The following is a 21,455-nucleotide window of genomic DNA, read 5'->3' as shown; positions in this document are numbered from 1 at the left end:
TCTCACCATCTTTATTTGGCTGCAAGAGTAACAACCTTTATTATTGAATTATTTTTTTTCAAGGCTCTGTAACAAAGATTAAAAGCTTCAGTATTAAGTAAAGTGACTTTTGCTTTGCTGTAATGTCCTTAATCCCTTTTTAAAATATATATCAGCATTAAAAGTAAAAAATAAAAAAAAGTTAGTTTTTTGAGCTTTAAAAAATGTATTTTTTTTTTTTTTTTTTTAAATTGTAGCAAATTAACAACTTAGTATGCACATAAAGTAGGATTAAAATGCACAAATGTTAGGTACTGTTGTTAAAAAAAAAAAGCTAAACCCAGTGTTGAAAATAAAATCTGTGTTTAAAACAGCGTCTTAACCACAATGCAAAAGAGCGGGCTCCTCAGCATTCATGGTTTTAGACCTTTTAGCTGAAATTCACCTCACAAACAGGGGACAGAACCCATAATGGTGTATCACACAACACTGCCCGTTACAGAAGCAATCATTCAACATCTGGTTCTAACGTTTAAATGGATTATACACGGATATCTGGGTTTTTCACAGGCGGCAGTAGCTCCCTCCAGTAGGTGAACTGACTGTAGGTGTCAGAACAGGGGAAGTCTGAGGAATCTCCTCGTGTCAGCAGCGGGAACACGTGATCCACGATTTCACCAAGCCTCACGTAACTGCAAACAAAACACACCAGCGTAAGGGTTAGTGGGTTAATCCCAACAATGGCTGTTTTCCCTGTCACTGAAAATAACAAAATATGTGTTTTACAAAATTGACAGTTATAAAATAAATTAACTATAAGACTTAAAGGATGATGTCATAAAAATGGTGATGTTAGGTAAAGCAAAAATTATACAAAATTTGAGAACAATTTCATGAAAAACGAGATCGCCATGGCCTACATCTACCCATGTACACGTTATAAGTGTGTAATACAGACATTCAGACACCTCCTTTAAACCCACGTGGTACTTGAGAGTATATACCTGTCACTGCAAATATTCAACCCAAGTAAAGGGGAACTATTTTGACTGCAATGAAAAACCAAAGAAGAGATTTAAGAGCAATATGGTAAACGACAGAAGCAATCACTTACGAGGATATGTTGGTCTTTGCATGTTCTTGTATCAGTTCTCCTTTTGGGTTAACTGTAAAGATTCTGTTCAAAGCAACTCCTACCTCCTTATATGAATGCACATCCTAAAAAAAAAAAAAAATTACAAAAAAAAACACCACAGGTTAAAAAGACTTATTTTTTTTTTCTCTCTTATTTAACCTATATTATCAAAAAGCTATGGTGCTATGTAAAATGCAAGTCATTTTCACCCACAAAGCCAAAGCCACGTGTGTGTAGCCACCATGGAATATCAGCTTGTATCGTTCTTTATCACTAACAGGAGAAAGCAGCTTCTGCATCTCACACTAATACAATTAGTCAATATTTCAGATATACCGCAATTTGTAAATAAATGTATTGTAGTAAATACGAAATTGAATGAGTCAATGTAGCACTGATGCTACAGTTTCATACAGAATATCTACTGCTGCAGTTTGTTATAACAATAACATGCATTTTAATTGTAGGCATTTTATTTGAATATATAAGGAATGCGTTAGCGATTTAAAAAGTTGTCATGTCACATCTTGTCCTTTCCTATGTATACTCAATCTTGATGAAAATCATTGGTTCTTTTTATCTTTTCCAGTCCTTGTTCCAGCCATGTCCTAAATTTCTGAATTGAGTATGGCAGAGCATTATTCCAACCAGGTCTACTTGTTTGTCCAATCAAGTCTGAGTGGAACAAGGGCCTGGATTGGAATGGACTGAAAATACTAAAAGTTAGTACCCTTTTTAGACGTTAGTATACAATGTTACGAATCAACTATTATTCTGTGACAAAAGGTGACAGCAGATTGTAATTCAGCAATGATTACATTTTCTTGATAAAGGTAACTGTTACTTACGGTAGGTCTGTTTCCAAAGGCAGCATAGAAAGGCTCAATGTTTGGATGAAAGAGATTCTTGATGTCTGTCAGACACTCAATCTTAAACTTTTCTGGTTTCTTTTCTATCACTTCCCTGAAAAATAAAGAGAAAATGGTAAAACAAGGTAAGACAAAAGCCACAAAAAGTTTAGCTATGAGGTAATGACTGTTCTAATATGTGATTCACTGGGTCCACATTTGAATTCAGTGATGAGAATACTAAATAAAACAGCAAGATAAGGTGATATAGATCACACAGATAGGCATACAGCACAGCGCTACTGACAAATCAGCCCCATGGCATTAATACATTCAGATATGTCACACATACAGCAGGAGGGTCTAATTTTTTAATGAATGTAATACAAAGTGAAGAGCCATAATCACACTAAAGACATCTGAACTAAAAGCACACTATAAAAAAAGTCACCTTTTCCTGTATACACACATCTACGTCTCCTGAGATATATTTGCATGAAATAAGATCAAAGTCATTGATTTTATTTAGAACCTAAGCAGGTTTATCGCTCTATTGATAACAATCACCCTTCACAAGGACCACGAGGATGAGAGAGTTTTATTTCAATACATCATTCACTAGACTTGCAACATTTTATCTGAATAGATTCTAAAAGACGCACCCTGTGTGTGAAACAAAGGAACAACCACGAAACACACCAGCGTAAGGGTTAGTGGGTTAGTGTTACTTTAGGCAACAACAGCAGTGCAAATACAGACATGTAGGATTAGAGGACAGGGTGACTGAAGTAACTTAAATCCTTACCCTAGATTACATATTTCAAGACATTCTGCGTCGTTAACAGAGTACATTTAATGGAAATACAGACTTCAGAAAAGCTACAAGTTTGATTGACATGACAAAGTCAAGTTGTCCTTTATAAAAGTTCACAGTGGTTAACAATGTAGAGCATATAAAAGTGATGTCAACCATGGTAAAGAACAGCAAATGCTGTATGTGCACGGAAAAAGCAAGCAAACTGCAAACATGACCATAGAAATTGACTTTCGCAAAGGACATGCTTGCTTAGCTCTTTTGCTACAGTGCTGTATGTGAGCACTTGCATCCATGCTTGGTCTATCCCTCCAGCAATTCTGACCAATCTCAATCTGGGTCATTCCAGGGACCACTTAGGTCAACGACTTGCAAACTTTATAATAAGTGACGCTCTGTCTCACCACCCTCACAATGTGGGGCAGAGATGCACAGCTCTTCTTTTGTATTCGAACAGGACCCTTTTCCCCTGGTATGTATGATTACCACAGATAAAAGAAACACCTCCCCAGAATGTGGTCCACTTCAGCTGGAATGACCCCTACTTGCTATGTAAATGATCTATTCTCAATTCGTGGAGCCTAACGTAAACAAACCTGCCTTTCCCTTGTCAAAGGCACCCAGTATCACCCTTTTCATCTTTCAATGTATAATCTACAATGGAGCGCAATCAGGCTAAACCATCTTTTAATAAGAAAGCTGTCGTGTGAATCATTCCAGTAAACTCAAAAAGCACAATACCATTTTAAAAGGAAAGATCATTCTGCTTCTGTAACTGAAGATATTGTATTTTATTCCTTTTCAGAAGAAGTAAACAACGAATCTTGTATTTGCTGGTAACCCCTAAAGTTGGTGTTCATCAGCTGTAGTAGTAGCTAAAACTAATAGTGAGTTATTTGGTTTTCCATCTCTAAGAATGGAGCTGCCCATTTTACACTGAACAAAAGTAAAAACGCAACATGTAAAGTGTTAGTCCCATGTAAATAAAAGATCCCAGAAATGTTCCATACGCACAAAAAGCTTATTTCTCTCAAATTTTGTGCACAAATTTGTTAACATCCCTGTTAGTGAGCCAAGATAATCCATCCACCTGACAGGTGCGGCATATCAAGAAGCTGATTAAACAGCATGATCATTACACAGGTGCACCTTGTGCTGGGGACAATAAAAGGCCACTCTAAATGTGCAGTTTTGTCAAACAACACAATGCCACAGATGTCTCAAGTTTTGAGGGAGCGTGCAATTGGCATGCTGACTGCAGGAATGTCTACCAGAGCTGTTGCCAGTTAACTGAATGTTCATTTCTCTACCATAAGCAGCCTCCAACGTCGTTTTAGAGATTTTGGCAGTACGTCCAACCGGCCTCACAACCGCAGACCACGTGTAACCACTCCAGCCCAGGACCTCCACATCCAGCTTCTTCACCTACAGGATCATCTGAGACCAGCCACTCGGACAGCTGATGAAAATGTGGGTTTGCACAACCGAAGAATTTCTGCACAAACTGTCAGAAACCATCTGAGGGAAGCTCATCTGCGTGCTCGTCGTCCTCACCAGTGTCTTGACCTGACTGCAGTTCGGCATCATAACCGACTTCAGTGGGCAAATGCTCACCTTCGATGGCCACTGGCACACTGGAGAAGTGCGCTCTTCACAGATGAATCCCGGTTTCACCTTTGCCGGGCAGATGGCAGACAGCATGTATGGCGTCGTGTGGGCAAGCGGTTGTGGTTATGGTGTGGGCAGGCATAAGCTACGGACAACGAACACAATTGCATTTTATCGATGGCAATTTGAATGCACAGAGATACCGTGATGAGATCCTTAGGCCCATTGTCGTGCCATTCATCCGCCGCCATCACCTCATGTTTCAGCATGATAATGCACGGCCCCATGTCGCAAGGATCTGTACACAATTCCTGGAAGCTGAAAATGTCCCAGTTCTTCCATGGCCTGCATACTCACCAGACATGTCACCCATTGAGCATGTTTGGAATGCTCTGGATCGACGTGCACAACAGCGTGTTCCAGTTCCCGCCAATATCCAGCAACTTCGCACAGCCATTGAAGAGGAGTGAGACAACATTCCACAGGCCACAATCAACAGCCTGATCAACTCTATGCGAAGGAGATGTGTCGCGCTGCATGAGGCAAATGGTGGTCACACCAGATACTGACTGGTTTTCTGATCCACACCCCTACCTTTTTTTTTTTTTTTTTTTTTTTTAAGGTATCTGTGACCAACAGATGCATATCTGTATTCCCAGTCAAGTGAAATCCATAGGTTAGGGCCTAATGAATTTATTTCAATTGACTGATTTCCTTATATGAACTGTAATGCAGTAAAATCTTTGAAATTGTTGCATGTTGTGTTTATATTTTTGTTCAGTGTAATAGCACATTAATATCCTGATTAGACCCTGAATCTGCTTTATTTACTTGTAATCTCTTCATGCACGATTATTTCTAAAGAAAGGCTGTTCAGCAAAGTTGGACAACCATTCCTGTGGCACAATAACAGAATATTAAGCAGTCACATGAGACTGAAAAGCTGTAATTAAGTATCTCTGCTGACAAATTCTATAATGTCAAAAGTGGATGCCCTTAAAATGACTCCATTATCTGAGTTTCACAAGACCTGGCATTTCTAAAGGCAGGATTTTGAACTATATGACCTTCTGAGTATCTCGGCCCTTAGGGCTGCTTGCAAAATCTCAAATCACCTGTTTGTCAGCTGGGTGACCGACAGAAGAAGGAACTCGCCTTTCCAACTGGAGATAATCAACTCGCTCTTTTAAGAACGTTACATTATAAATTAAGGACAAATGCATACCTGTGCAATGCTGAGAATAAACTGCTTGGGCTCAGCAGTACAGGCCCCTGAGGTAGCATGGTTCCCCTTTCATTAACCCAGTGTAGGTACCCTCTTGTCATGTCTGCCATTCCAATAGCACGGGCTGAGCAGTACATGAACTTGTAGCCGTTCCTTGGAGAAAAAAAAAATAATAATAATTATATGGTACAGAATACAAGGCAAAACATGTTTATAAGCCTGTGTTCTGTGTTAAACATGTACAGCTCTTTAAGGCATCAAATCAAATACTGTTGTACCATTTAAAACTTACTGGCTAACTTTGTGATAAAGCCGAGCAATGCCTTGATGAGTCCAGTCCTTGCCAAGGGTAGGCAGAATGTGACCCAGTGTGTCAGACCTGAGGTAGGGAAAGGGAAGGGTCACTGAACCATCTGAAGTCATACATGAAAGGTTAACATCAAACAAATATATTTTCTTATTAAATTCAATTTTAAAAAATACATATTTTTATGAAAAACAAAAAGTGCCATATCAAAGGTACATCATTTATAATTATAAAATAGACATTGAGTGGGATCAATTACTAGCATGTTTACTTATGAATTAAATTAATTGGATAAACACATTTTTATATATTTTAAGCAATTTTCCCACATACAACAGTTGTTCACTACCTCTAGTAGTGCTTACAATCTTGGATCTTGAGACTAGTTCCTAAGATTCATACAAATTTTGAAAAAAAAAAATCCATTCTGTTTTCTCTCTGTACTTTTGGAATAAACTTCAGGAGGAACTGAAATGAAACTCTTACTGTCTTGACACTTTTAAAGGAATCTGTGTAGCTGAGGCATGTTTTTGTTTTGGCCAGTGCTCCTAATTTTATTTCATTTTTTTCTTGACCAGGTCTCCCTTGAAAAAAGAGATTTAATCACAACAGGATTTTTCTGGTTAAATAACAAAATAAGTATTCTTAAGTAATACTATAAACTATATAACTGGAGTTAAGTAACAAGTAAACTATATAACTGGAGTTCAAGATTTTCGGTTTTATCTTAAAAATACATTTCCCGGGAATTTTTCGAAGTTTATTTTACGAATATTAAAGTGGGGTAAAACTCGGTAAAAAACAGTTTTTAATTGAAACATCGGTACAAATCCGGATAAAAAATTCTCAGTATAAACACTTTACATGTGGAATATGGGATACATAGCAGTTCTGGTTTCTGATTAAGTTTGATGTCCCTGACATGTATGATGAAGCAGAATCTGTGCAAGTCAAGGCCACAAGTTAGCTGGTACTTTGCAAATGTTTGGGCAATTTCTGTGCTGATGGAAATAGTATCTGCAGAAGGTATGAACATGACATCAGCACAAAACAAGCCAGGTTTATTTGCCTTCAAATCCTAAAAAGAAAAGAATTGACAGAACTGGACGGTCCAAGCCATCAGTAGACATGTCAAAAATCACGGTGGACATTTCCATAAATGCGTTCCATAAGTTTACCAACTAAACCATCATTTTCTGTCAAATATTTACAATTAAGATTGTCGGCATTAGGCAGTATTTTAGCTGATGGACAGTACTGTTGCACAAAGTACCCAATACACACCTCTCTGCAATACACAGTGGCTGTCCAGCAAAGCACAGAGCTCTGACAAACTCATTAACCAGTCATTCTGTGTTCTTTCTTTTATTAAAGTCCGGGTAAAAGCCACAGAAATGGATCGTTCGTCTCTCAGGTCACTTTCTTGTTTCAGTTCAATGTGTCGCTTATTTTAGTATGTTCTTTTATTCTGTCAGCGTGAACGTGTGCCTCAGTGCAGCAGTATTTGCAACTCTACGCATCCTCTGCCTCATCTGCCCCACTTCTGCCATTTGGCTTCTCATATACTTCAAAACATTTGTTTTCTTTTGAATATTTATAAACTGATTAACGTTTTCTTCCCATTCCTCATCCCCTCAAAATATTAGATTTTCATATAAGTACAGTCGGCGCCACCTAATAGAGATCCTGATAAATCGGGATTGCTGCTTAAAAGGGATAGAACTCGGGGAGACGGTTCTTCCCAATGCTATTTATGTTGTTTAACTGAGATGTCACTTTGTTCAATTTGGATACAGTATTTTCAAATGATGAGCGGAGATCGCTTTTCAGAGCAGTACAGAGAGTATGTGATTACATGATTGCTACGAAATTTGAACCGTTGAAGGAGCTGGAGTCTCTTGTGGTTTCTCAGGCTGCTGTGGCAAAGAAATTTGTCAACATCGCAGGTGTCTCTCCTTATGAAAGGTAAAGACGGAATCCTGAAGCAGTTTGAAAACAATGTCAATCCAAACCAAAAATGATAGAGCGTGCAAGGATGAGAAGGTCAGCAACGTGCTCTTCTTGTGTTTTTATGTCTGGACCCATATTGAAGAAGGCGGCTGTAGATTTGGCGGCAGTTGTAGGAACAGAATTCACACCCTCTGATGGTTTGCTTTCTCAATGGAAAGCTTGACACAATATTGTGTTCAAGAAAGAGGAAGGTGAGCACCAAGATGCTGATTTGTCTGCTGCCCTGGACTGGAAAGCTTACAAACCTGCCTCAAACTCTCAATTCATGCAGCCCTAATGACATCTTCTAACAAAGACAAATCTGGTTTGTATTTCCGGGGCTTTCTTGAAAAGGTACATTGCCTTAAAGAAGAGGAGCTAGCTGGCAGCAAGAAAGCCAAGGAGAGAATCACTGCAGTGCTCTGTGCGAACATGTCAGGCTCTGAAAAGCAGCCTCTATTAATCATTGCCAAGAGCAAACAACCGTGCTGCTTCCCGAAGGATCTGAACCAACTTCCAGTGGATTATGCCAGCTCAAAGAAGGCATGGATGACTGGCCAGCTATTTCAGCAGTGGTTGCACAACTGGAACAAGTTTCTTCACATAAGGGATCACCGTATACATGCCTCTTGGTTGACAAATGTTCAGTGCATCCCTCAGATATCTGTTTAACAAACATCGACCTCAACTTTCTGCCACCCAACACCACCAGTGTAATACTGCCAATGGACACTTGGGTGATCAAAAACTGAAAGGTGCATTACAAGTGCCAGCTCAAGCATTGAATCATCACTGCTCTTGATGTAGCTCCTGAGAACAAAGCCAAGGATGTTTCCAACAGCATCACACTACTAGATGCGCTCTACCTGGGAAACGAATCTTAGAATGCAGTCAGCTCACAGACAATCCTGAACTGCTTTTGCAAGGGCCAGCCTCTGTATCGACGAGGCAGCAAATGTATCTGATGGGGATGACTGAAAACTGCATGTCTGAAGAATTTGAGGAATTCGTCGATATGGACAAAGATGTTGAAATTTCTGGCAAACTTACCGATGCTGAGCTTTTAGAGGCTGCATATTACAGCAAGCTTGTTAAAGCTGAAACGATCGAGAGATTACGATGACCATGCACCGCCAGCTCTCAACTTAGCCCAGAGCTTGCAGTGGACCACCTTAAACTGTGCAGGAAAATTGAATGCAAGCTGTGCTGCCCCTTCTGAGGACGTTGGAAGACAAAGTTCAGTCCGAAGCAGCTCAGTCACTGAAAATGACTCCTATTTCAAATGACGCATTTAACATTTACAGGTTCTGCAGTACTCTATTCATACTGAAATGTGTCTTGATTTCATTCTTTTTCTTTCATTTAGAAATAAAAAAAACAGAAAAAATACTTCTTCTCTCTTGTGCATGTTATACATCATGAATATAAGACGTTTTTACTTCTCCTGAGGTGTCCCAATTCAGCACCACCGACTGTGTTTCAGTTTAGTTTTTGATCCGGCTAGGTACTACGCCCATCACTTGCCACAATAATCAGACTTTGATTGGCCAACAGAATCAGGCAATAATGTGTTTGTGAATGTTATTTGATCTTCTGATGTGTAAACGTACCTGCTGTATCCTAGGATGCAATGTAGGGCTGCTTATTGCAATGTCGAAGTCAAAATAAAACAGAATTTTAATTAAAATATTGTGTATTTCCTGGAAAATAATACTGGAAAATACTGAACAGTAGACAAAAAATCGGGTACAAAGTAGTAAAAAGTAGTAGTAAAAACTGAGGTTAAGTTAAAAAAAAAAAAAACACATGCTCAATGCCCTGAATTGACATTTTCTTCTTCACACACATTTATGGTTTGGTAAACAGCTCTTGCCAGTTACATAGCACCACATGTTATTATTTGTACTGAAATGCATATACTGAAGTTATGAACACCCAATGAGTACACACCTAGTAATGGTTCCATCAATATCCGAGATGACGATTTTATCATCCCAGTTCCACAGGTATATGGTCCCTTCACAGCGACATGTGCCCTGGTACTGTGTTGTAACACTGAACACCACGTCGTTGGGGCCATTCTTCAGCTGGAGGCTTCCCTGTTAATTAATAAAAGCTTTATTAAATCTCTATGCCCCCTTCATACACACTTGAACTGAATATTCTTGTTCAAAATTCTACCAAGGAATGTTTATAAAAATTCAATTAAAGACTGGTTATTTTGTTTGTAAGAAAGAGGCCTAAATAGTACTGTATGTCCAAGTGCCAAACCACTCAACCAATACTAGTCTGAGCAATAACCTGTTATTTTATCTTCACTTATTTTAATATGTTTTACATTTACATAATTTCAGAAGAAACATCTTCCAAGCTTTTTGCTGTGGTAATATACTTTGCTAAAGGGGGTGTATACCGTATGTGTGAAAATAAACACTGGGGGTAGTGGCACATTCCAAAGATTGACAGGGCAGCTCACTGTTGAATTCCTTGTTCAATATGAAAGCCTGCTCTTTTTAGTGAAGCAGAAGGATTGTCCCCAAAAGTCAACACCAAAAAGCACCTTGCACCACTCATAGCTGGTTCTGATGGAAACTCACCAGCTGCTCGGAGGTGAGCCGGAGAGTTTTCTTGTATAAAACACCTGAAGAGGAGAACGAGGAGGCCTCCTGCTGCAAGGAGCTGGAACTCAGCTTGGAGGCACAGGTGTCTTCATCGCTGGAAGACGACTCATCTTTCAACCTAAAATAAAAAACGGAACAAAATCGTGCAAGGCCCAGACACAGTGTCTACATTTCTCAGTTCCCATGTAAAATAAATGAGTTCTGAACTGTTAGACAGGTCGATCTGTATTGATTAATTACAGTATCCTCTCCTGGGATGACATTTAAGACTGCACAGTGTGTAAAGCTGTCCCTAATTGCTCCTTATTCATTCATCATCGAGGATGGCTGTTTGCTCATTCATTTGTTTACTCATTCATCCGGCCACTTACTCATTCATTTGATTTGGTATACTGCAGGTTGAGTCAATGTCATTCCTCTTGGGTGCAGCTAAAATGAGTTATATTCTGATTTCTGCTGACGTATTTTAAAAGCAATTCAAGGAAAAACAGTAGGAAGATTCAGCCAATATAAAAAGTGCAAAGGTAAATACAATGGCGGTATTTGTTATTTTGTAGTGCTCCTTGCTAGATGTCTTGCTCCAATAGTACCTGTTTGAAGAACTCATTTGCCCAGACTCCTCTCCTCCTATTGATCTTGACATACTGCCTCCTGATTCTGATGTGGATTCCTACAATAAAAAAAAAAAAAAGTTTTGACTAGATACTTTGGTTTTACTCTAAATACAAGCCAAACAGGAGGGCAGTATTAGACCATAAAGACTTTAAACCAACTACTACACTCATGACAACACAAAGATTACTGACACTAGATTGACTTAAATTGACAAGAAAGATTATGGAGGTAAGAAATAAAAAACTGAACTGATAATGTGAAAACAACTAAACTAAACATACAAGGCAGTCTTTTAGGGAATATTTAGAACATAACATAAGAAAGGTTAGAAACGAGAGGAGGCCATTGGGCCCATCTTGCTCGTTTGGTTGTTAGTAGCTTATTGATCCCAGAATCTCATCAAGCAGCTTCTTGAAGGACACCCTGGGATCCTTCAAGGATCCCCTACTGGGGAGTTGGTTCCATGCTCCCACAATTCTTTGCGTAAAAAAATGCCTCCTATTTTCTGTTCTGAATGCCCCTTTGTCTAATCTCTATTTGTAACCCCTGGTCCTTGTTTCTTTTTTCAGGTCAAAAACTACCCTTAGTCGACACTGTCAGTATCTTATAGAATTTTGAATGCCTGAATCAGGTCATCAAGTAATCTTCTTTGTTCAAGACTGAATATATTCAATTCTTTTAGCCTGTCTGCTTATGACATGCCTTTTAAACCCGGAATAATTCTGGTCGCTTTTCTTTTCACTCTTTCTAGAGCAGCAATATCCTTTTTGTACCGAGGTGATGATTTGTATGTCCTTTGTTTCTAGTAGGTGACATTTTTCATGCCTTCTCTTGGATTGTCTTATGCAAAAAAGGACCTAGAATAGGCTGTCTTTTGTTTTTCAGAATTAACACATTGTTAACAAATAAATTTTTCTTTGAAAAAAATCACAACCCAAGCTGTACTTCTGTAATTTGATACATTACTTTTACACTTATAGTTAAAGAGAAAATGTAAACTACAAGTACATTACAAAGTAGCAATGGCACTTAAAGGGTTAAGAAACACATCTTGCCGTACTTAAAACAGTGGACAACAGTTCAGGTGTTTTTGAGCTACTTTAAATACAGAAATGTCAGTATTTAAAAGAACAATTTAAACGTTGGCTCTGTGCCATATTGGCTGCCAAAACTGAGTTACGGAGAGGGCAGCTCATTTTTTTTGATAAAAGAGGAGGCCTTACCGCTTTGACAGTGCTGTTTCTCCTACGCCATGAAAACCACCACCGGCCCCCTTTCTTGGGCATCTTCTCCTTCATGATGTTCTCCACAGTGGTCTGGAGTAAATGCACAACAGAAAAACATTAAAACATGCAAAAGTAACTGCAGGCTGCAACAACTAACAAATAATTTCAAAAATGAAAATGACAACATACAGAGGATGAGCCAAAGATCTTCGAAAAACATGAGAGCCCACAATGCATAACTTAACCAGGAACACTTTGCACACATATTTAAAACAGGAGGCGATGAAAACACCGAAGAAAAACAAGTTTACTTGCATTAATAAGCAAGGTTCACAGCAAAACAGTTACATGGGACAATCAAAGCTGGGTCAGTAAATTAAATACAAAGCTTTAAATATTATAACGTTATGGGTCTATTTTACTAAGGAATGCAAGCATAACATAACAAACTAAGGATCACTGAGTCACACGTCTTAAAAGAACAGCAATTATTGATTCTTCCACAAGGGAAGACAACGGCTGCAGAGGACTGACATCAGAAAGTGGCAATCAGTATGCACAACAACCCAAACACTGAATGCAGACAGTGAGCAAGCTCTATCAACCAGAACAGTACACAAGGAGTGCATTCACACCAGTTACTTGAGAACGAGCTGATAAAAGTAGCCTATAATACATTCTCTGCAACAGAGATGTTGTTGTTATTGAGTTCTGCTACTGTTCTAACATTTCGTTTTGACTCACCTTTGGAAGAGGTTTCTGGAATACCTGCATGGCTACCATCAGAGGTGCAGCAGTTGCCCAGTTATAATACCTAAAAAATTAGAAAGATACAGTTTTCAATACTGATGTGACACATATTCCAGCGACTAGGCACTACTGGGAAAACAACCTGGGTTTATAAAATCTAAATGAAATGCATTGCTTTTGTGTGCAGCATTACCACCTTTGAAACAACACTGTCATCTCCTGAAGCATAGCCAGCTGAAAGCCAGGGCAGGTAATAATAATACATTGTGCTAATTATATCAGAATATTGGTCAAAAGTACACTGAGCTGTCCCACAAGGCAAGACGAAGGGGCAAATCAGGGAGCATATCCTGCTGAGCAGAATTCTACATAAATAAATCATTCACAGAAATGGAAATTACATTCAAATCAGCCATACACTATCATGTAAAACTTACTTGCTTCCAATTTTCACCACAAGCTTTGGATCATCAATGATTGCTGGGTTCTCAACAAAAAGCTGATATGATACAGCTTTTTCTTGAAACAGTTCTGTTAAAAATAAAAACAATAACTGGATACAAAGTAAAGGGTAAACAAATGCTGGCAACAATTTGCTGGTGCAGTACCTCCAATTTACCACAGGGGGGCATTGAGACATTCACTCTTTGTATTTTTTTTAGCCAGCATTCCATTTTCTTTTGCTGTACCTCTCGTTATCTCCTTGTTGTCCGTTAGTCCACCGCACAGGGAAATGGCAATGGATGGCAGATCTCCAGGTTGGTCTGAGAAGCTGTCGACCCCGCTGTCCACTCCAGAGCTGACAGACTGGGGGGACTGGTTTGCTAACCTGGCCTCTCTGTTGGGGCAGCCCTTACCAGGATTGCTGGTCTCACTGCGAGAATTTAAAAACGTTACTGGTCACACAGTGCCAGTAAATGCTTTGAAGCAGCATGTGTAGTACTATTTTTTTTCACTGTTGCAAAACATAATTTAAAAATGTAAATTAAGTGTTTATGGGTCTTAAGCTGACCTCAGATCTCACTTAACTGTATTTACAGGTACTTGACTGTTGGATTAAGAAGTTACCTTTTTGGAAAATACAAAGCTGCAACTTCAGGTTCCAGCTCGGTGATGTCATCCAAATAAATTCCATCAGCTCCAAGATGTCGACTTCTCTTATCTATAACAAGACAAATAAAGTATTAAATTAGTCTTCTATGTATAGTTCTGGTGTAAAACCTGTAAAATAGATCAATTCGGACATCAACGTATTACTGTGTAAGATTGATAATATGAAATTCCCATTTAAAAAAACATTTTTAATTACATAAAGTACTGTAAAAATAAATCTGAGGTGTTCTCAATCTCAGCTGCTTCAAATTTATTCATTGTGGAACTAGTACTTTGTTCTACAGATAATGACAAAAAATATATTTGAGACAAAAACCTCAGAGGACACTGTCCTTGAGAGGCAGCAAGATAATGCAAAATATTACCTTATAAAATCTAATGCTTACATTGTTGAAATGTGAGTTTGTAAAATAATATGCAAGTCCTAGTACGGTATCTAAAAATGTAACTAAAATGTAACTGAAGTACCTCCAACTAACCACACGGGGGCACCAATACATTTAACTTTTCCCTTTTTGCACTGTATAAAAAACCGCAAGTGTAGTTATAGAGAACAAATACAATAGTTTAAATGAGAACAAGACTGTCTTTTGGACGTGTGTATTACTACACCTCATCTGTGTGACATGCCATTAATAAAGAGTACAGCACAAGTGGTACCTTTCTTTTTAGAAGGGGAATCTGTTTTACTGACTGGCTGTAGCTGAGCCTGGCATTGCTCTCCATTTTCTGATAATAATGGTGCAGTTGCTCCTAGCATCTCAAAATCTGGATTGACGTTAAAGCCTGTATCAGCCTGGGGTTCACGCTCTGCAGCCACTGGTTCAAAGAGTGGAGGGGAGGGTGAAACACTCAGAAGGGCCTCTGAGGTAGAATCACTGGAAATCACCCGAAAGTGAGTGCTTGTTGAAACTGGTATGTTTACCACAGTGGACAGCTCCCATTTCTGTGTGAACGAAGGCTTTAAAAAAATAAAAATAAATAGCAAATATATGTATATACATTTTTGATATTGACATGTGGTTATATATATCATAGATGGCTATACTGTTAATTATTTGTTTTCAGATTTATAGAAATGAACACACCTAGTCTTGTTCCTTTACATATTCAGTATTTTGTTGACCATCATCTGACATCTCCAGCCCACACAAGAGCAATGCTGGGATATCAGCACACTAACTACCCCCGTGTGGCCTCTGCAGACTCAACCAACTATTTCTCTACCATGACATGTATACTGCAGGGATAATACTGATGGTCTTGAAAACTTGGGGTACACAAGCTCATAATACTTCTACAGACATATCTGGAAGTGAGAAATTAGAAAGAAACAAACCATGTAAACCCAGTTAGTTAGAAAATAAGACAGCAGTGAGCAAGACTGGGGAACATACCTTGGCAGCATGAGGTAGCTCTCCCCAGGCCCAGAGCATCTCTGGGTTGTTCGTCTTCACTTTGTCTGAAGGCTTGACCAGCTCCGAGTCACTTTTGGGGGTTGAAGGGCGGGAACCACCAGGGCTATAAAATCAAAACAGGAAAAAGCTTAGTTAGAATGAAAACAATTTAATCATCTTCCAACACAAATGTTTTCAAGCCTATACCAACACGTCAACCAGCAACAAACGACATGTAGGACAATTCATCTATAGTTACTGTAGTCTTCCATACTCTCTGTTCTTAAATGATCTATTAAAAAGAAAAAACTAAAATGCTCCCAAAGAAAAAAATAAGTTTAATCTTTCAAAACAAGTACTTACAAGCGTTAATGCTCTAGACCTTTTAATTAACATTTCGAGTAGGCTTTTTAAGAATTAGTGTTTTGACATTTGTTTTGTGGAACGATTGTGGTAAGACACTTGGAAACATCACACACACACAACACACACACACTCCAGTCAGACAAAACTCCACACAGGGTGAAAGTCGACAACTCCTGAAATATTTTGGCACTTTTTTTTCACATATTAGTTCTTAAAAAAGTGTTTTACAAAGTGGGGACATCCCCACAACGTCGAGTTACAATCTTTGTGGGGACATTTTCTCAAATGTTGTCCGCACAATGACAGTAATACCTGCCCACACACACGCACACACCAAAGACTGGGATCAGGTTAAGGACCACAAAATACCTTTTTTTTTTTTTTTTCCCCAGCAACTGCAACTTTCAGGAAAAACTGACTCTAAAGCCAAACAGTGTTATAGTTACGCAGCTTGTTGTCCGTTTCAGAACCACTGCAGCGATGCTAACCCTCCTACCCCCTCCCTACACAAAATCACACACTGACGTCAAAAGTAGTTCATCAGACAAAACGTTTGCCCCTTCTTTGTTCTACCTTACAGTTGTTAGTAGGCAGTACATCGAGTTATGGGGGGTCCCAGTGTGAGACAAGGTGATTTATCAGTCCTATACCTGTCTGAAGACTGGAAGAGAGAAGGTTGCTGAGGGCAAGAGACAGACAAGCCTCCACTGCCAGGGATATGTAAAGCACAGGATGGACCTTTGCACTCTATTCTCTTGCTATTACAGAACATTAAAAGAGAAAAGTTGCATGTCAAATAAATGTCATTCTCCTCTTTATTTGGTTAGTATTATCTGTGGTATTGGTTTTGGTAAAGAGAAAAACATTGTACAGCATAGCCTCTCCAACAATAAAATCATTCAGCGAGTATGGAAGAGCAATGTTTTACAGCCAAACAGAGACCACTCTTCTCAATTCTCAAACTGTATGATGCCTTCAGTCTCTGGCTACCTATCCTTTATAAATTCACTGTATTCTTGTTGTTTCTTCACATCACTGCTGAAGGCTATCACTGAAGGTTTTCACCATTGCTGGCAATGTTATAAGAAGCAGTCTGCAGCAAACGCTGAGCCAACGCGCTTTCACTTTCCTAAAGATTATACAGAGCAGCTGCTGTCTGATATCTTCTGCTGGCAGCTTTGCAAGTTAAGCTTGCTGTGCAAAACTAAGGGCCCTGTTCAATTCTTTTTTATTGCTCCTCATTTCCACCGTTTATTACATTCACTTTTCATGTCCCACAATGCTTGTTCATTATCTGGTATCAAAAACAGTTAAAAGCAGCATTGGTTTCAATGCAGCGCCAACACTACAAATAATGTGAAAAATAATAAACATTTATACTGCCAACATGCAGGTGTCAAAGAAGCTGCATGAAAGTCTGTCTAGAAAAATGTAGCAGATGTGACAATGATGACAGGAATGATCACAGTTTAAACTGTGTCAGCAAAAAATTAAAACCGTGACGATCAGCATTTACCAGAAATGTGCTGCGTGTTTTTGCTGAAATGCCAATGCAACAATGCTCACACTTACCTTTGAATAGGTGACCATTCTCCATCTGAACAAGCACGTACTGTGCTTTGTGTGTAGTCACTGCTCGATGGTTTTTCATCACTGTAGGTATCCCGTGCCGATGCTCTGTACCAAGTGATAAATTGGCATTATCAAATCAACCCTTGCCACATTCACCACATAATGGTTGTAAGACTGTTTTGAAGCAACTGTGCTGAACAGAATTATTCACTGCCTGTAACAGTCGATATCAGCGGATGTTAATCCATTCACATGTCAAGCATATACTAACCCTGCATCCTCCCCAACCTACCCGACACTGTCTGCCAGCTCAGCTTCCTCGTCAGAGCTCATGTCAATAGGAAACATGTCTTCGTCTTCACAGTGATCTCCACTGTCCTCTCTCTTCACGCTGTCGAGCTTTGGCTTCCGTCGTTTCTTGCGTCTTTTCTTCACGGAGCCGATGACTGGCTGGCAGTCCGCTCCCGTCTGGGACACGTGAATGGAGACCAGTGACTGAGAAGATGCACTGGGGGCACAGTTTCTGTGCCTCTCCACTGAATTCTTCTTCATCTGTGCTTCCATGAGCGCGGCTCCATCTGACAGGATGGGGGAGGTAGCAAGGTATGAGGGGATAATCTCCTGCAAGAACAGAGAGAGAGAGAAAGAGAAGGGAGTGAAGCAAAACCTTTTGTTTTAAATGCATTAACTACCTGACACAGGAAGGTGTTGCAGAGGTAAAGAGGTCTGAACATCTTGCTTTTTGGGTTAATTGTAGGGAGAAGTGGGTAAAAGGCAGATTTTTTTATGTCTTTGTTATATGGATATCTTGAGAGGGGGGGTCTGTTATCATTCATTTGGGTTTGTTTTGTTTTCGGCTCATTTCTTTTTATTGAACATTTATTTACAGAAAGTAGTTTGAAAAAATAAAGAAGTGTATGTAAACAAACTACCATATGATGTATACAACAGTACTGTATCAACTTTGAAAAATTAAGCTGTAAAATTTAAAAGTACCAGAAATACTCTTGCCTTCATCCTGCATTGGGATGCATGAATCTACTGTAGAAATAATATATATATATATATATATATATATATATATATATATATATATATATATATATATATATATATATATACAGAAAACCTTGGCAACATACACAGTGTATTGCAGAAGAAAAAAAAAACATTATAATCTATTATTGCTTCAGCACTTCATCCTCTCTGGAACCCCTTAATGTCTTACTGGCTACCAAGTCTAGTATAATTCATAATGAACATCCTTCAACTCGAACACAGTTTCAGAAGCCAACTTGGCTTTTTACATTGCAACCAAAATAAATGAGATAAGGTTGTTGTGACTGTACAGCGGTGCAGCTATCACTAACTCTTATCAGACTGAAGGGCAGTCGAGGTCTTCTGCTGTTACACTGGAAGCGTCACAAGTTAACTGATTCAGATAGATAGACCCTGTACTAGTCATGTGGAATTACAACCAGGCTATTTTAAAAAAAAAAAGCGTCGGGGTGAAGAATAATGCACAGTGTGCACAAATTCTGCCTGCCCAGCTAATAATAGTTTCCACAATCAATTGAGCTAATAGATCACTGTCCACTTTGGCTGTTACTTTGCACCCCTTTGCATTCCTTATCGATGCATTATTGAAACAGCTAAACCAGCCAAGTTCTACACAATGACACAGGCTATTTTACAGATTTTGCCGAGCATGACAGGCAACTTTCTAATGCTGTGGTGGTGTGGGTCGACATATAAAATAAATAATCTACACAGCAGAACATTAATTTTCCTGATTTCGAGACTGGCCAGGCTAGACTGCCCGACTGATGGCTCTTTTGATTCTGAGGGCAAGTACCCTATTTAAGACTAATAATGGGTTGGAAAAAAGACTACAAAGATGCCAAAGAAAAAAGAATTACTCGAGAAGTGTCTTAATTTAATGTGTAGAAACTCTGTAAACTAAAACTATTCAAGGTTACAGTCAGAAATGCTTACATTGCATTCAATTTGTGTTGGCGACTATCTGTCGATGATATAAGTTTGCATACAGTCAAGCGTATGGAATTTTACAACTGAAAAAAATAAACCGCTCTGAACTAGAATATCCTTGTTCAGCTCTAAAATCCTACAGGGACTGCTACAGTATGTGATTTATTGATACTCTGCAGTGGATGGAAAGAGGGTTACTCCATGGAAATACCCTGCAAACGTTAAGCAGCATTGATCTGAAATTGAAATGGATCAAAGTTAATTTAAGTGCAGATTATCACAGCTTGATCTTGGTCCCGTCTGTCCGATAGACAAATATTTCTCCATGTGGAAACCCCCTGCACACTACTGTGCCAGTACTCGGAAAATAATTTAATGTACTCTACTTGGGGGCAATGATCTGTGAATTCTTCACTCCTCAATTTAAAAAATAAATTAGCATCATGCCTGTATACAGTAAACTCGTGAGCTTTCAGAATTTGAAAAAGAGTGTACTGGAGAAGAAAGGACTACGCTATGGACCGTTTAGACAGGAAATATATTGTAGAGTGACATTTATACATCAAAACTGAAAAATGTTCACCCTATCTCTGTCCTCTAAAATGCACCTTAAACCTGAGTAACTACATCTTATGGGACTGTAATGCTCTTGCATTTAGTTAACTAACTCTTTACAGTACATGTGAGTAGAATTGCCTGTTTAAAATTACGTTTATGCCGAAAAACCCTGTCCTTTATCAGACACCGATGGCGAACTAGTAATAATTAACTTGTTTTAGAAAGCGCAACAAAGAAAAAGCAAGACCACTTTGTCGTCCCCACCAAGTACTTTATGTCTTGCAATTTTGTTTTAATTGGACAGCTGCCTAAAGGCTTTGTCCTCATTGTCCACATTATTGTCCACTTATTTGTCTTGTTTGTGACACCCAGCTCATGCGACTATACTTTACACCGTATTTTACAGTTGCAAGAATAGCTCAGCCACCACTGCATCATGCATCTCATTTGGGATACAAACAAACACAATACATTCATTTGTAAACATGTTCTTGTGTTCAATGTTAAGCCACGTGAAGGTGAAGCTGCCTCCCCACCTACTTCCACACACTGCTGTTGACTTGTTAGTTTAAACAGACTTACTGTAGCCTGACTGGCTGATTTAAACCTTGCCCACAAACCTGCTCCATAGCAGCAGAGGAGCATGGGTTCAACCAAAACTGGACTGGGTGGAGAATGCACTTACCACGTGAGAATGATCTGACATAACACTTGTGTGACTCTGCAAGGTCTTCGCTTTTGTTATATTAGACTGAACACAAATAGCAATCTCTTAAATACGACTGTGACAGTGTGTTATAAAGGGGGCATAAAGTGTATTTCAAGGTCACGTCTGCATCTCGTGTAACTAGAAAGGCGGCTTTAGATGTTGCTTCAAAATAACAGAACAAGACTGTATTTACATAAACATGCAATAGAAATCTGTAAATGCCCACTGAATCACAATTAGAACCATTTTATGAGTCAAAACCTGCCAGAAATTTGATGCCAAGCAGAACCGGGGAAAAAGTGGATCACAGCTGTGCGAGAGCTGTAGTCCCATTCTACTTGTTTACGTAGTTTGATCCCGTCACTGATACACGGAATGTCCAGCTGCAAAGGTCAGTGTCACATTGCTATTCCTGATCCTCCATCATAGGCAAACAGTCTATTGCAGTCCATTAATAAATTAAACCACTGCTCTGCCAATTGCCAGGGTCCAAACTTAATCTTTGCACATGACACTGTTTGATTGTCAAGTTTTATGTTACAGAAAAGAGCATTATTTAAACACTACTGAAATAATATTTCTAGAATTTATTTTATTTTTTTATTCACTTGCAAGTGAATAAGAGATCAGAGCC

The 21,455-nt window shown here is 38.9% G+C and overlaps 1 protein-coding gene across 6 annotated transcripts in view; it reads right to left on the bottom strand.

Annotated features, from left to right (window-relative positions):
- Positions 1 to 237: 237 nt before the first annotated feature.
- The window catches only part of LOC121315521 (phosphatidate phosphatase LPIN1-like), a 37,578-nt gene continuing 16,360 nt past the window's right edge, over positions 238 to 21,455 (bottom strand). For 5 of the 6 annotated variants that reach the window (XM_041249675.1, XM_041249680.1, XM_041249679.1 and 2 more), the window contains 18 exons: positions 17,858 to 18,186; positions 17,566 to 17,670; positions 16,644 to 16,751; positions 15,628 to 15,751; positions 14,891 to 15,191; positions 14,186 to 14,279; positions 13,807 to 13,991; positions 13,555 to 13,648; positions 13,112 to 13,181; positions 12,365 to 12,457; positions 11,117 to 11,196; positions 10,503 to 10,644; positions 9,856 to 10,004; positions 5,902 to 5,988; positions 5,610 to 5,762; positions 1,963 to 2,077; positions 1,094 to 1,197; positions 238 to 671 (listed from right to left, as the gene is read on the bottom strand). In XM_041249675.1, the coding sequence (XP_041105609.1) occupies positions 521 to 671; positions 1,094 to 1,197; positions 1,963 to 2,077; positions 5,610 to 5,762; positions 5,902 to 5,988; positions 9,856 to 10,004; positions 10,503 to 10,644; positions 11,117 to 11,196; positions 12,365 to 12,457; positions 13,112 to 13,181; positions 13,555 to 13,648; positions 13,807 to 13,991; positions 14,186 to 14,279; positions 14,891 to 15,191; positions 15,628 to 15,751; positions 16,644 to 16,751; positions 17,566 to 17,670; positions 17,858 to 18,186 (2,484 nt within the window). In that variant the 3' untranslated portion in view covers positions 238 to 520. The remainder of the gene's footprint in view (positions 672 to 1,093; positions 1,198 to 1,962; positions 2,078 to 5,609; positions 5,763 to 5,901; positions 5,989 to 9,855; positions 10,005 to 10,502; positions 10,645 to 11,116; positions 11,197 to 12,364; positions 12,458 to 13,111; positions 13,182 to 13,554; positions 13,649 to 13,806; positions 13,992 to 14,185; positions 14,280 to 14,890; positions 15,192 to 15,627; positions 15,752 to 16,643; positions 16,752 to 17,565; positions 17,671 to 17,857; positions 18,187 to 21,455) is intronic. The other variant, XM_041249681.1, reaches the window with a different exon arrangement.

Source organism: Polyodon spathula, chromosome 5 (genome assembly GCF_017654505.1).
Source record: "Polyodon spathula isolate WHYD16114869_AA chromosome 5, ASM1765450v1, whole genome shotgun sequence".
NCBI classification, from domain to species: domain Eukaryota; kingdom Metazoa; phylum Chordata; class Actinopteri; order Acipenseriformes; family Polyodontidae; genus Polyodon; species Polyodon spathula.
The sequence above is the reverse complement of the archived record's forward strand: the minus strand, read 5'-3'. Positions and strand labels throughout refer to the sequence as shown.